The sequence below is a fragment of the Procambarus clarkii genome, chromosome 25 (assembly GCF_040958095.1).
Source record: "Procambarus clarkii isolate CNS0578487 chromosome 25, FALCON_Pclarkii_2.0, whole genome shotgun sequence".
NCBI lineage: Eukaryota > Metazoa > Arthropoda > Malacostraca > Decapoda > Cambaridae > Procambarus > Procambarus clarkii.
In genome coordinates, this window is record NC_091174.1 from 25,653,029 (window position 1) to 25,668,131 (window position 15,103).

The 15,103-nt window shown below is 43.3% G+C and overlaps 1 protein-coding gene across 2 annotated transcripts in view; it reads right to left on the bottom strand.

Annotated features, from left to right (window-relative positions):
- Positions 1 to 13,703: 13,703 nt before the first annotated feature.
- The window catches only part of LOC123747821 (1,5-anhydro-D-fructose reductase-like), a 143,315-nt gene continuing 141,915 nt past the window's right edge, over positions 13,704 to 15,103 (bottom strand). For both annotated transcript variants that reach the window (XM_069331359.1, XM_069331358.1), the window contains exon 10: positions 13,704 to 14,324. In XM_069331359.1, coding sequence (XP_069187460.1) covers positions 14,282 to 14,324 — 43 coding nt within the window. In that variant the 3' untranslated portion in view covers positions 13,704 to 14,281. The remainder of the gene's footprint in view (positions 14,325 to 15,103) is intronic.

Here is a 15,103-nt window from a genome sequence, read left to right on the forward strand (position 1 = left end):
ACATATAGGAAAAGAAACACACAATCTAGGGCTGTCAATCACCCTAAATTGGATACCAAGTCACAGTGCCATAGATGGTATTGAAAAGGCAGACTTACTACCAAAAAATTGTCACTGTTCTACTTGTTGTACAGGTTAAAATACCTCCACTTTTTCTTCAGATTAAGGAGCGAATCAAGAAGAAAATACTTCCAACTATTAAAAGTCGCCACAGACCCAGAGTAGCGGAAGGAAGATGCACTGGGATGTGGTACGAACAAGCCACTGGGTACTCCTCCTTCATGCCTGGCGAAAAGATATCCAGATACATTGCAGTAGCCATACTGCAATGTATGGCTTCTTTTGCAGTATGGCTAACCGTACAAGTTAACCATACAAAACCCCACCTTCATTTATATATCTCAAATATCAGAGTAACGAAGTTATTGTGAATAACCGAACTCCATTACAGGCTCACCATACCCGTGCTAAATGGACATTTCGTTCTGAGTAGCTAAATCTAAAACAACAACAACAACAACAACATTTATCACTCTCATCACAATCGACTTGACAATGGTCCAGGACGGACTGAAACGTCGTCGTTTCTTCATCCTCTGATGTGTTGTTTGGTCGTCATATCTTCAGCCACGTTATTGTGACTGATCGTCTGCATCAATTCTTGTGACTTGTCCTGTCCCGCTACTGTCCCTTCCATTACACCTGGGCTGCCCATCCCATGCTTCATTCCTTGCTGAAGCCATCAACCTCATTTTTGTTTATATCAGGTATTTTGAGTGATGACGGTTGTGTTGTGTTGTGGGCGAGGATACAAGTTGTTGGGCGGGTGATTGATTAATGTGAGTGGGAGACAGAAGTGAGGGAAATGGCGGGGGGGGGGGTTGTCAATGGGCCTCAGGAAAAGGGTTGAATGACGTCAATGACAGGGCCGGGTGTAGAGGGGGGGGGGAGTGGGGAGGGGGAAAGTAGGAGAGGCATGCTTGTGTAGAGAGTCCACTGACGTCATCAAACACATGTAGTGGGTGTTTACTGGTGCAGGTCCTGAGGGCGGAGGAGCCCGTCATTATAGTGAGAGATTGTTCTCCACAGTGAGCATGAAGAGCACAGTGAGCAGGAAGAGCACAGTGAGCATGAAGAGCACAGTGAGCAGGAAGAGCACAGTGAGCAGGAAGAGCACAGTGAGCAGGAAGAGCACATTGAGCAGGAATATATATATATATATATATATATATATATATATATATATATATATATATATATATATATATATATATATATATATATATATATATATATATAACTGAAAACTCACACCCCAGAAGTGACTCGAACCCATACTCCCAGAAGCAACGCAACTGGTATGTACAAGACGCCTTAATCCACTTGACCATCACGACCGGACAAAATGAGGTGATAGCCGAGGCTATTTGAACCACCCCACCGCCGGCACTCGGATAGTAATCTTGGGCATAGCATTTTACCAAATCACCTCATTCTTAGGGGCACACGTGAGGAACACATATGCGAACAAGCCAGAATGGTCCCCTGGACAATATGCAACTGAAAACTCACACCCCAGAAGTGACTCGAACCCATACTCCCAGAAGCAACGCAACTGGTATGTACAAGACGCCTTAATCCACTTGACCATCACGACCGGACAAAATGAGGTGATAGCCGAGGCTATTTGAACCACCCCACCGCCGGCACTCGGATAGTAATCTTGGGCATAGCATTTTACCAAATCACCTCATTCTTAGGGGCACACGTGAGGAACACAAATGCGAACAAGCCAGAATGGTCCCCTGGACAATATGCAACTGAAAACTCACACCCCAGAAGTGACTCGAACCCATACTCCCAGAAGCAACGCAACTGGTATGTACAAGACGCCTTAATCCACTTGACCATCACGAGCGGACAAAATGAGGTGATAGCCGAGGCTATTTGAACCACCCCACCGCCGGCACTCGGATAGTAATCTTGGGCATAGCATTTTACCAAATCACCTCATTCTTAGGGGCACACGTGAGGAACACAAATGCGAACAAGCCAGAATGGTCCCCTGGACAATATGCAACTGAAAACTCACACCCCAGAAGTGACTCGAACCCATACTCCCAGAAGCAACGCAACTGGTATGTACAAGACGCCTTAATCCACTTGACCATCACGACCGGACAAAATGAGGTGATAGCCGAGGCTATTTGAACCACCCCACCGCCGGCACTCGGATAGTAATCTTGGGCATAGCATTTTACCAAATCACCTCATTCTTAGGGGCACACGTGAGGAACACAAATGCGAACAAGCCAGAATGGTCCCCTGGACAATATGCAACTGAAAACTCACACCCCAGAAGTGACTCGAACCCATACTCCCAGAAGCAACGCAACTGGTATGTACAAGACGCCTTAATCCACTTGACCATCACGACCGGACAAAATGAGGTGATAGCCGAGGCTATTTGAACCACCCCACCACCGGCACACGGATAGTAATCTTGGGCATAGCATTTTACCAAATCACCTCATTCTTAGGGGCACACGTGAGGAACACAAATGCGAACAAGCCAGAATGGTCCCCCGGACAATATGCAACTGAAAACTCACACCCCAGAAGTGACTCGAACCCATACTCCCAGAAGCAACGCAACTGGTATGTACAAGATGCCTTAATCCACTTGACCATCACGACCGGACAAAATGAGGTGATAGCCGAGGCTATTTGAACCACCCCACCGCCGGCACTCGGATAGTAATCTTGGGCATAGCATTTTACCAAATCACCTCATTCTTAGGGGCACACGTGAGGAACACAAATGCGAACAAGCCAGAATGGTCCCCTGGACAATATGCAACTGAAAACTCACACCCCAGAAGTGACTCGAACCCATACTCCCAGAAGCAACGCAACTGGTATGTACAAGATGCCTTAATCCACTTGACCATCACGACCGGACAAAATGAGGTGATAGCCGAGGCTATTTGAACCACCCCACCGCCGGCACTCGGATAGTAATCTTGGGCATAGCATTTTACCAAATCACCTCATTCTTAGGGGCACACGTGAGGAACACAAATGCGAACAAGCCAGAATGGCTTGTTCGCATTTGTTTGAATGGCAAATTGGGCCTGACCATCACGACCGGACGATTGTCCGGTCGTGATGGTCAAGTGGATTAAGGCGTCTTGTACATACCATTTGCGTTGCTTCTGGGAGTATGGGTTCGAGTCACTTCTGGGGTGTGAGTTTTCAGTTGCATATTGTCCAGGGGACCATTCTGGCTTGTTCGCATTTGTGTTCCTCACGTGTGCCCCTAAGAATGAGGTGATTTGGTAAAATGCTATGCCCAAGATTACTATCCGAGTGCCGGCGGTGGGGTGGTTCAAATAGCCTCGGCTATCACCTCATTTTGTCCGGTCGTGATGGTCAAGTGGATTAAGGCGTCTTGTACATACCAGTTGCGTTGCTTCTGGGAGTATGGGTTCGAGTCACTTCTGGGGTGTGAGTTTTCAGTTGCATATTGTCCAGGGGACCATTCTGGCTTGTTCGCATTTGTGTTCCTCACGTGTGCCCCTAAGAATGAGGTGATTTGGTAAAATGCTATGCCCAAGATTACTATCCGAGTGCCGGCGGTGGGGTGGTTCAAATAGCCTCGGCTATCACCTCATTTTGTCCGGTCGTGATGGTCAAGTGGATTAAGGCATCTTGTACATACCAGTTGCGTTGCTTCTGGGAGTATGGGTTCGAGTCACTTCTGGGGTGTGAGTTTTCAGTTGCATATTGTCCGGGGGACCATTCTGGCTTGTTCGCATTTGTGTTCCTCACGTGTGCCCCTAAGAATGAGGTGATTTGGTAAAATGCTATGCCCAAGATTACTATCCGTGTGCCGGTGGTGGGGTGGTTCAAATAGCCTCGGCTATCACCTCATTTTGTCCGGTCGTGATGGTCAAGTGGATTAAGGCGTCTTGTACATACCAGTTGCGTTGCTTCTGGGAGTATGGGTTCGAGTCACTTCTGGGGTGTGAGTTTTCAGTTGCATATTGTCCAGGGGACCATTCTGGCTTGTTCGCATTTGTGTTCCTCACGTGTGCCCCTAAGAATGAGGTGATTTGGTAAAATGCTATGCCCAAGATTACTATCCGAGTGCCGGCGGTGGGGTGGTTCAAATAGCCTCGGCTATCACCTCATTTTGTCCGGTCGTGATGGTCAAGTGGATTAAGGCGTCTTGTACATACCAGTTGCGTTGCTTCTGGGAGTATGGGTTCGAGTCACTTCTGGGGTGTGAGTTTTCAGTTGCATATTGTCCAGGGGACCATTCTGGCTTGTTCGCATTTGTGTTCCTCACGTGTGCCCCTAAGAATGAGGTGATTTGGTAAAATGCTATGCCCAAGATTACTATCCGAGTGCCGGCGGTGGGGTGGTTCAAATAGCCTCGGCTATCACCTCATTTTGTCCGCTCGTGATGGTCAAGTGGATTAAGGCGTCTTGTACATACCAGTTGCGTTGCTTCTGGGAGTATGGGTTCGAGTCACTTCTGGGGTGTGAGTTTTCAGTTGCATATTGTCCAGGGGACCATTCTGGCTTGTTCGCATTTGTGTTCCTCACGTGTGCCCCTAAGAATGAGGTGATTTGGTAAAATGCTATGCCCAAGATTACTATCCGAGTGCCGGCGGTGGGGTGGTTCAAATAGCCTCGGCTATCACCTCATTTTGTCCGGTCGTGATGGTCAAGTGGATTAAGGCGTCTTGTACATACCAGTTGCGTTGCTTCTGGGAGTATGGGTTCGAGTCACTTCTGGGGTGTGAGTTTTCAGTTGCATATTGTCCAGGGGACCATTCTGGCTTGTTCGCATTTGTGTTCCTCACGTGTGCCCCTAAGAATGAGGTGATTTGGTAAAATGCTATGCCCAAGATTACTATCCGAGTGCCGGCGGTGGGGTGGTTCAAATAGCCTCGGCTATCACCTCATTTTGTCCGGTCGTGATGGTCAAGTGGATTAAGGCGTCTTGTACATACCAGTTGCGTTGCTTCTGGGAGTATGGGTTCGAGTCACTTCTGGGGTGTGAGTTTTCAGTTGCATATTGTCCAGGGGACCATTCTGGCTTGTTCGCATTTGTGTTCCTCACGTGTGCCCCTAAGAATGAGGTGATTTGGTAAAATGCAATGCCCAAGATTACTATCCAAGTGCCGGCGGTGGGGTGGTTCAAATAGCCTCGGCTAACACCTCATTTTGTCCGGTCGTGATGGTCAAGTGGATTAAGGCGTCTTGTACATACCAGTTGCGTTGCTTCTGGGAGTATGGGTTCGAGTCACTTCTGGGGTGTGAGTTTTCAGATGCATATTGTCCAGGGGACCATTCTGGCTTGTTCGCATTTGTGTTCCTCACGTGTGCCCCTAAGAATGAGGTGATTTGGTAAAATGCTATGCCCAAGATTACTATCCGAGTGCCGGCGGTGGGGTGGTTCAAATAGCCTCGGCTATCACCTCATTTTGTCCGCTCGTGATGGTCAAGTGGATTAAGGCGTCTTGTACATACCAGTTGCGTTGCTTCTGGGAGTATGGGTTCGAGTCACTTCTGGGGTGTGAGTTTTCAGTTGCATATTGTCCAGGGGACCATTCTGGCTTGTTCGCATTTGTGTTCCTCACGTGTGCCCCTAAGAATGAGGTGATTTGGTAAAATGCTATGCCCAAGATTACTATCCGAGTGCCGGCGGTGGGGTGGTTCAAATAGCCTCGGCTATCACCTCATTTTGTCCGGTCGTGATGGTCAAGTGGATTAAGGCGTCTTGTACATACCAGTTGCGTTGCTTCTGGGAGTATGGGTTCGAGTCACTTCTGGGGTGTGAGTTTTCAGTTGCATATTGTCAAGGGGACCATTCTGGCTTGTTCGCATATATATATATATATATATATATATATATCACTAAGAACTCTTTGACCCGGCCAGGATTCGAACCCATGCCGTCCAGGATCACCCCTAAACGTACACAGTACCGTGACCACCGCACCAATGATCGTCTATAAGGATTGGTCAGTCTTGGCGCTTATTAACTAAGCTCCCTGACTGACCACCCCCTGACGACACTCATGGATCCATTTGGGTACAGTTTTTCATCAAATTCTGGCGCATGCATGGGCCGCACTGAGTTTAACATGTGTGAGAAAGCTGCATGAACGCGCAAGCCATATATCACTAAGAACTCTTTGACCCAGCCAGGATTCGAACCCATGCCGTCCAGGATCACCTCTAAACGCACACAGTACCGTAACCACCGCACCAATGATCAATGACCACAGAGTCGTGGAGCAAATTCGGTTCCTATAAATTCTCTTGGACGAAATGTTATGGAAGATCAGAGTAGTGATCTGCCATCATCAACATGCTGTCATCAATCTCAAGGGAAGTGTCTTTCCGAAACCCGTTTATCTAATCATTTTTGGCCATTAATGTCAGTAGATATGGCGCACCGGTTAGAACACGAATGATCGACTTTATTACATAATTTAAACAAAAAAAAATAAAAAAAAGGTAATTAAGCATTGGTCTTTATGGTTCAATGTACAGTGTTTTCTCTGATATAGCTGTCATACATTAGGATTCTGGCTTCATAGCTAGCGCCCTTTTGACAGGTCAAGACGAGGAAGCATGCTTTGTGCATCAGTTACCAGGGTGATGGAAGCTACCTCACACGAGGAAAATTTGGTGTCTACATCCTAGTTATACCTGGTGGACTAAGGCCTGCTGTACAAATAAGATAAGGAACCTCTTCAATGTATGTAGTCTAATGCTGTAGTTTGATTGGCTGCATATATATATAAATTCAATACAAACCCCCCCCCTAATGTGTAGTGGATCGATTTGTGAGATTATTGCAGAAATAGTCCACTTATCATACCAATTGCTATCGAAGTATACAAATTAACGTAAATATAAATTCTATATAAATTCATATAAATTAAATAAATATAAATCTCACAGGTCGGTTCCCACATTTTGTAAATACAGTGATAAATTGTGCCAAACATTGCATAATAATATTTACAAAACGGTGCATGACAACAGGACGAAGAGGCGTGATTTCAACAGGATATGTGGGGTTGTCACAAAATTCTGATTTTAATTATAAAGTAGTTTTCACAATGTATTTTAACATAATTATGAAGCAGTTGAACTACCAAATTATTCTGTTTTATAATTGAATAATGTTAAATAGCTATATACATAACAGTAAAATAATGACACCTACAATTAATAATATCTAGAAAATAGTAAATGGTAACTCCATCTGAACGAAAACTTAATACCAAATTTCTTGGATGTTTTTCGTAATATAAAGATTGACAGTAAGATATCTTATTCATTATGGAGTAATTAACAACAAAACAAACTTTATTTTTATTGCAGAACATATACCAGATCATACTAGTGACTCATATATTAAAAATAGTGTGATTTTTAAACAATTCGGTTGTAAACCCGCGGAACCGTCTACCCGACGAAGACGTAACATAAGAAATTGTATATTTATTTATTTATTATTTTAAATTCCATAAATATTCATAAATAATTTTCGGCAGCTATCGAGGTTCTCCATAGGTAAATTACTGTACTCTAACAAGATGCTACTTGCTGTTTACCTGTTTAAATCCTTGGAAAATCGTAATGACCAGCGACATAAAATATAACAATGAAATAGTAGCTGGTAACTGTAGGTGAATGAAAAATTCAATTCCAAATTGATTAGATGTTTTCCTAAATATAAAGATCGACCGGAAGGAATTTTATGAATTATGGACTATTAAGCAAAAAAACATTACTTGAAGAATAGATATCAAAGAATAGTTAGTGAGTACATTAATATTGTATAATGAGAGAAAGCCCCTGGTAGCCGCAAACTAAAAAAGCCGTAATTATACAGAAAATGACACCCAAAAACAGCTGTACGGACAAATGGCAAATGATGACGTTATTTTTAGGAGGACAGATTGAACATCCACCACCCATGTGCTGGTATACCAAGATTAATTCTTGCTTCTTCTTCTACATCCTGTTAAAAGGATACTTGCTGTAAAGCCGGAATCCTATATATGACAGCTATATCAGAGAAAATACTGTATACTATATAAGATAAGGACCAAGGATTAATTACCTGGATTAAGTCATTGCCTCTCGTGCTAACTGGTTCGCCCTATATCTACCTCACATTAACTGGCCAAAAATGTGGTAATAAACGGGTTTGGGCAAGACACTTCCCTTGTTTGGTTGTTGACTGCGTGTTGATGATGGAAGAAGCATTAATTTGATCTCCATAACACTTCGTCCACGAGAAAATTATAGGAGCTGAATTCGATCCAACGACTCTGGTCTTGACAATGGCTGACCTCTCTCCACTGCTGATGCCTTGACTCTCCTTGTCCAGATGTCAATAATTGGTAGAAAGGTCACATTTACTCTATTTTGGTACTGATAATTAAGTTAACTCAAATGAGATGTTTTAATGATATTTAAAAGTCCAAAGACTGCTGTATTAAGAATAATTTCCAACAGAATAGCTGGCGTATTTATAGCGCTGTGTGGCAATGATATCTCGTTTTCTATTGATGGAAATTTCCACTGTGCTATGTCTTCTATGGGTGAATTTGTGTATACAACAGCAGCAATATTATCTGCTTATTGTATTGAATATTAGTAAATGATGTCGATTTTTTCCGACAACTGGTAGTCCACGGAGTTGGGCCAGGTGCATATCTTTGAAGATGTGTGCCTTGTACATAACAGTAAGAGCATACACAGAGAAATCCTATTAACGTGATATATCAAAGAATAAATCCACAGGAGCCTTGATGAGGGTTCGAACTTATGGGCTCGATATACCCAGAGGTGCTTTAGTCGACTGTACTACGACATACATGGTCATAAGAATTGCAACCTGGAGTACTACTGAACCCGCAAGGATCCCGAGGCTTTCACTGAAGCCTAACCGGGGTTCACACAATTTCCCCCCATGCACTCGGGTTCTGTCAACCAGCAGTTCTACCTCTGACCATGTTGTTAGGTGTAGTTGAATCCTTGTAGGTGAAATAGTATTCCAGGTTGCAATCTTTTTTACCATGTAAATCAAAGACCACTTTTTCTATATTTTTTTTCCTAAATCAGACTAGTATTTATTAGGATACTCCTAAGGGTATTAATGCTCCTAAGGACACTTCAAGCTTTCAGCCTCCACATTGGATTGCTACATCAATCCAATGTGACCTAACAAGCCTACCCACGTTTTCTCTTACCATCGTCCTATTCTTAGACCATCCCATTCTTCATTCATCCCATTATTGCACTCATCCGTTCGAACCCTTCATCCCATTCTTACCTTTCACCTTACTCTCACCTTCTTCTCTTACCTGCACCTCACCTTACACTTTCCTTATTTATAGGCAAGTTTCTTCTGCTCTCATCGCAACCCAATCTAGAGTACATAAAAACCCCTTCACCAAAAATCTCTCACACGTCAACAAAGCCCATCTACAACAGAGAGTAACAGAAGGTTCGTCTTCTGCAATATGGTATCTTCAGGCCACCAAGTTAGAAAGGTTAAATATCCCAAAAGGAATCCACAGGGAAATAGCGGTTCGGTTATATAGACTATGTCTAGATTACAGATACAATTGGGAGATTGGTAAACTCAGACAGGGAGTGTATCTGCTGCCAAACAATCACAGAAAAGCCACTACTTCACTATCTCGTGGAATGTGAAGTAATCAACGACCTTAGAAGAGCTTTAAGAGTCCCTGAATCGTGCAGTAACCACCCTGAAGCTATCAACACTGCCACTCTTCTGGTCAAAAAAGGGTGTCCAGCCTCATACATGCTGTCAAGCAGTATCCTACCCCGCGACAGCAGCCTGGCGATTTAAATGCGACCTCAGCACACAGTATACATTTACAACAACAAAAATACAACTTTCGGGCTATTCATGCCCATGGCATCTCTTGGATGGCTTACTCTTCATCTATCAATCAATTTGCTCTCATCATCACCACACACCTCTCCTGCTGGAAAGCTCTGTTCCCAAACATCTGCCGGCCAACCACTCTACACACCAGGTTCTCCAGACAATCTGAGCCATTGCCAGAGAACATAACATACAAAGTGAATGTGGGACTCCTGTGAGTCTACTAGCGCTCTGAGCGCGAAATTGCAGATGCAATTGACATAGCAACATCAGTGGGACCAGTTGACGTTCATATGCATGGTAACGAGGCCACGGTAATCGTGGCAACAAAAGCGGACCTACAGAGGATACGAATGCCGGGTTCCACTACTGGAGGCGAATCTCATACCAATTCCTCCTAGACAAATCACTGCCGGGAAGATGATATTTGTGAACAGGCTGAACCGCTGGTTAGTGGGTGAAGCACCCGACACCATAGTATGGCAGATGAATGAAGAAAACCCTACTCTGAAAGTGACGACAGCTCTACTCATCACGACTATCGACGCAACTCGACCCACGATGAAGATGACCTTCGAAACAGCAGAACAACCCCAGGAAGTAGTGAAGAACAGGACCTCAGCAAAAAAAAAAAGGAAGGACTAACTAAAGAAAATTAAAGAGAAGACATCCACGCTGCCAACCACCCAGAGGAAAGTCGCTACGACCTTAGACTTTGAACCTGACCAGTTCCCAAGCCTCCTTTCTATGGGCCAGATACAGACTACGACCGTACCAGTGGCTCCTCCCAACAGTTCCCTTGGCCTCCACGCTGGGGACCTAAGGTCCAACCAGCACCCTCACAGTCCCTTGCATCATGTGCAGGCATTATCCCTGATCTTATTCGACTAGCGGGGAGGCTTGGCGGATTAGACAATCAACGATTCGTCAAGGAACTTAACATGTTGTACCAACCAACGGCCTGGACCCCATCAGCGCCCCAGACGCAAGTCTCACTGCCTGCAGCCTGCACTACCACTCCAGAGTCATCTTCATGATAACAATGTGGTCGATATCAACACAGACTCCAGAATAATCCAAGACCTAAGCGGCACAAACTGGGGTATTTCCCCTCTCCAGCTCCCAACACTCCTACCATCACCATCTCAGCAGCTGCACTAGCAGACGTGGTGCCTACAAATATCAACAGCACCACCAGCGCTCCTGAAATAGCTTCAACCACTAATCCACGACACCTGAGCCTACTCCAGGCTTTGACGAAAGACGAAATCCCAAACTACGGATGTTACGGACTCTTCAGACAAGGAAATCTTAGTAGGAGCTCAACCGTCGCAGCACAAATACGACACCTACTCTATACAAGACATCCTCATAAAGGCTACCTCACCAAACTCCAACGACAGCATGGCTCAGCCAAAGAAAAAACGGAAGACCTAGAGGTTTACACAAACCCACCAGTGCCATAACTGTTAAAGTCAGCCAGCCGAGGCTGAAATCCAACTTGAAGACCCCCACAGATCTCCAGTATCAGCCATTGATACAGATAATGGCTCCAAAGAGCCTCCACTTACAAGCTCACCATTGTCCATGCTACTTGGATTTTTTTGATCTGAATAGCTGAATTTAAAACAACAATAAAACCGCTCTCAGTTACGGGCAATTCGTGCCCATGCCACCTCTTGGGTGGCTTAACCTTTATCAATCAATCAATCCTCTCTCTCATGTGTTACGTGTAAATTCGTTTGTGGCACATTGCCCCGTGTCTTTAATCAGACCGTTCCGTAAGTATTGATGGACACCGATATGGCTGAAAACAAAGGACTGTTGCATTCGCATACCAACTTGCTCGAAAATATGCACTCACATTGAACTTAAGAGACCGGACGATAATGTGGACCACCAACCCAGTTTTGTGTGAACCAACGTTCCTGCTCCCAGTTTCAAAAGGAAGAATGACTCCAGTTCCGACAGTTTGACGATTTATTTCCTGTGACCAAAGCCAACAAGAAGAACTACTCCACAAACACCCGTCAAGAAAATATGCCTTTATCGATAAACTCTGTAATTACCCAGACAAAATCTACGCTGCCAATACTCACAGCACAGCATGTATAGGGCAAGTCCTCGTACGCCACAGTAGTAGAACTTGAGAAAATAATCCCCAGCTCAAGAACACATCAAAGCCAAACCTTAGAGGTTATATATCCTGAGGCCCAAAGACGAAACAGCTGTGAATAGTCTTATGAATCACAGGGAATGCGACGAACTAAAGTCGGAGGACAAAATAAAGAAAACCATTGTCCTCCACTGTCCCCTGCATATGGCTCTAACTCGTTTAGAAAAGCTGAATTATGTATCAGCAAAAAGATGCCAGGAAAAATCCACAAAGCATGATACCCGACACGTCCTTCTCCCTGTAAAAGTATCAATTCCAGGACAGCTTGTTCTTAGCATTTGGGGCTTGTTCCAACACAAGTCATACACACCAGAGGTATTTCTTTACAGCCACCCACATCTTTACAGACGGAAGGTTCACCCTCTGCAATATGGTATCTTCAGACCAACAAGTTAGACAGGTTAAATATCCCAAAAGGAATCCACAGGGAAATAACGGTTCGGTTATATTGACCACGTCTAGGTTACAGATGCAACTGGGAAACTGGTGAACCCAGAGATTGGAAATGCATCTTCTGCCAGACAATCACAGAAAAGCCACTACATCACTATCTCCTGGAATGTGAAGCAACCAATGAACTTATAAGAGTTTTAAGAGTGCTTGAATCTTGCAGTAACCACCCTGAAGCTATCAACACTGCCAGTTTTCTGGTCAAAAAATGTATCCAGTAGCTGGACACCCTCATAAGTACTGTCAAACAGTATCCTCCTCCGCGATAGTAGTCATATAATAAGGACTGACAGGTTAAATGTGCGCTCAGCACACAGTTTATCCGTTAACGACCAAAGATCACATTCACACCAAACATATACCACTTGCGGGCTATTCATACCAGTGCCACCTCTTGGGTGGCTTAATTTTCATAAATTAATCATTCTTTCTCTCCCTCACACACGAGTTGATAATGGTCCAGGAGGAAGCGAAACGTCGTCGTTTCTTCATCTTCAGATGCGTGGTTTGGTCATCATATCATATGTCATAATATGTCTTTCCATGGTGAACTAATTATTTGTATCCAAAAGAAGTAAACTAAGTTTACTGTTAAGTAACTATCATATGAGGAACAGGAGGATCCAGGCGCCAGGGCTTTAATTTGTTGGCTTGATTACAAGTGTATCTCTCCGTGTTGAGAGAACCCCTTCCAGACGTGAGTCAGGTTAGAAATGAATGATCGCTGATGGAAAGCTGTTCTTCAGAATGGCATTGCCAGTATAAGGCTATCAGGGGCCGAATACCTTCCGGTAAGGATCTGGCAAGGAACCTCGATTACGTTTTAATTATTCAAAACAGTAAGTCCTCAACATCTCGTCGGTGTTGAAGTCTCTGATGTTCTGACCAGTAAAAACCAAGACTTTAAAGTTAATTCTGGCGGTTTTGGGAACTAACGCATGTCCAGCGTTTGACTTCATGGACAAAGGACTTAGTAGATCGTTACACCGTTAAGAAATTGTTCCTAGGTAACTGAAATAATTTTGATTTAGGAAGAAATTCTGTTACCTGTGAGAATACTGTAGTCAACTATAGCAGTGAAATGTAAAAAATAAGGTGGATATGTGCTTAGAATTAAAACACTTTTTCTTACATAATAGTATATGGAATGAAATCAACACAAGACAGAGTCCAACACTATATAAAATTAGGTCTTCTGTCATCTATAAATCTGTATACACGACATGTGTAAGCTGGTCAGAATTGCATTTCATCTTTGTAAACGAACATTAATGACGCAATATAAAAAGATTCCTTTAACACTGTTTATGTAGGACAGACGTAAGCCTGTGTTTTTGTGTATGAAGGTTAGGTTAGCATTTTAAAAGCACTACAATCACCTTGTGTAGTTAATTGTTCAATAAATGACTGGACTACATGTTTAATAAATAACTAACTCTGTCTATGAGTGACAGAAGAAAATGTAAATATGTTGGTTAGCATTGTGAATGTATGACCACGTCTGTGGTAGAACATAATAAAACAAGTCTATAAATCCAATTCAATTCCTTTTAATCCATCTGGAACTGGAGCTATGGAAACGTCCTATGAGGTAAGGAGAATGAAAGAGAGAGACTCGATGATCCATGATCTCATTTTGCCTTCCAGGATCCTTTGGCCAGTGGAACGGAATGGTTCTTCTCTCTCATATGCCTTCCCGTTTAGTTTGGAGGATGGAAAGGGAACTCTGGATGAGTGTGGTCTCTGGAAAAGAGAGATTTGTCAAGATGGTGAGTGTGACAGACCGTTGCTGTGGTGACACAGCAGGTGATGATGAGTGTCGTCAGGATGGTGAGTGTGAGAGACCGTTGCTGTGATGACACAGCAGGTGATGATGAGTGTCGTCAGGATGGTGAGTGTGAGAGACCGTTGCTGTGGTGACACTAAAGGTGATGATGAGTATCAAGTCTATGGATATTATGTTTGGCATGTTACTGACATTCTAGATACAAATATTTCGGATAAATTGTTAGGAAATTTTATACCCCCAACTAGCGTTGGTGACAATAACATTAACCTTATGAGGGGTATGGCCAGGAAATCTTACTAGTGTGTTGGGAGTCTGCTAGACAACATAGCCAACACTGAATCAATTTATATTAAATTCAGTATATGAAAAAATTATTAAAACTTCTTAATATCATAACAGTCTTAGGCTTAAGTAATGAAATACTTATAGAAGACAGGTTTTGCTTTTGGGGGAAACGAGACACTGATAAAGAAGGCGATAAAGTGTTATAATTATTGGAAACCGAGTCAGATAAAATATTGATGCTAGATACTGTGATGATAATTATATTTATGGAAATAAGCAGCTAAACTTAGGAAAGATACAAATTATTGGTAAAGTCATTATTTATGTCTCAATTACATGAAAATGTATCTATATTATTTTTACCTAACTTCATTATCGTGAATAGTTTCATTGTCAGTTATTACTATACAAATATTATAAAGGATTTATATATTTCACACATCCTATC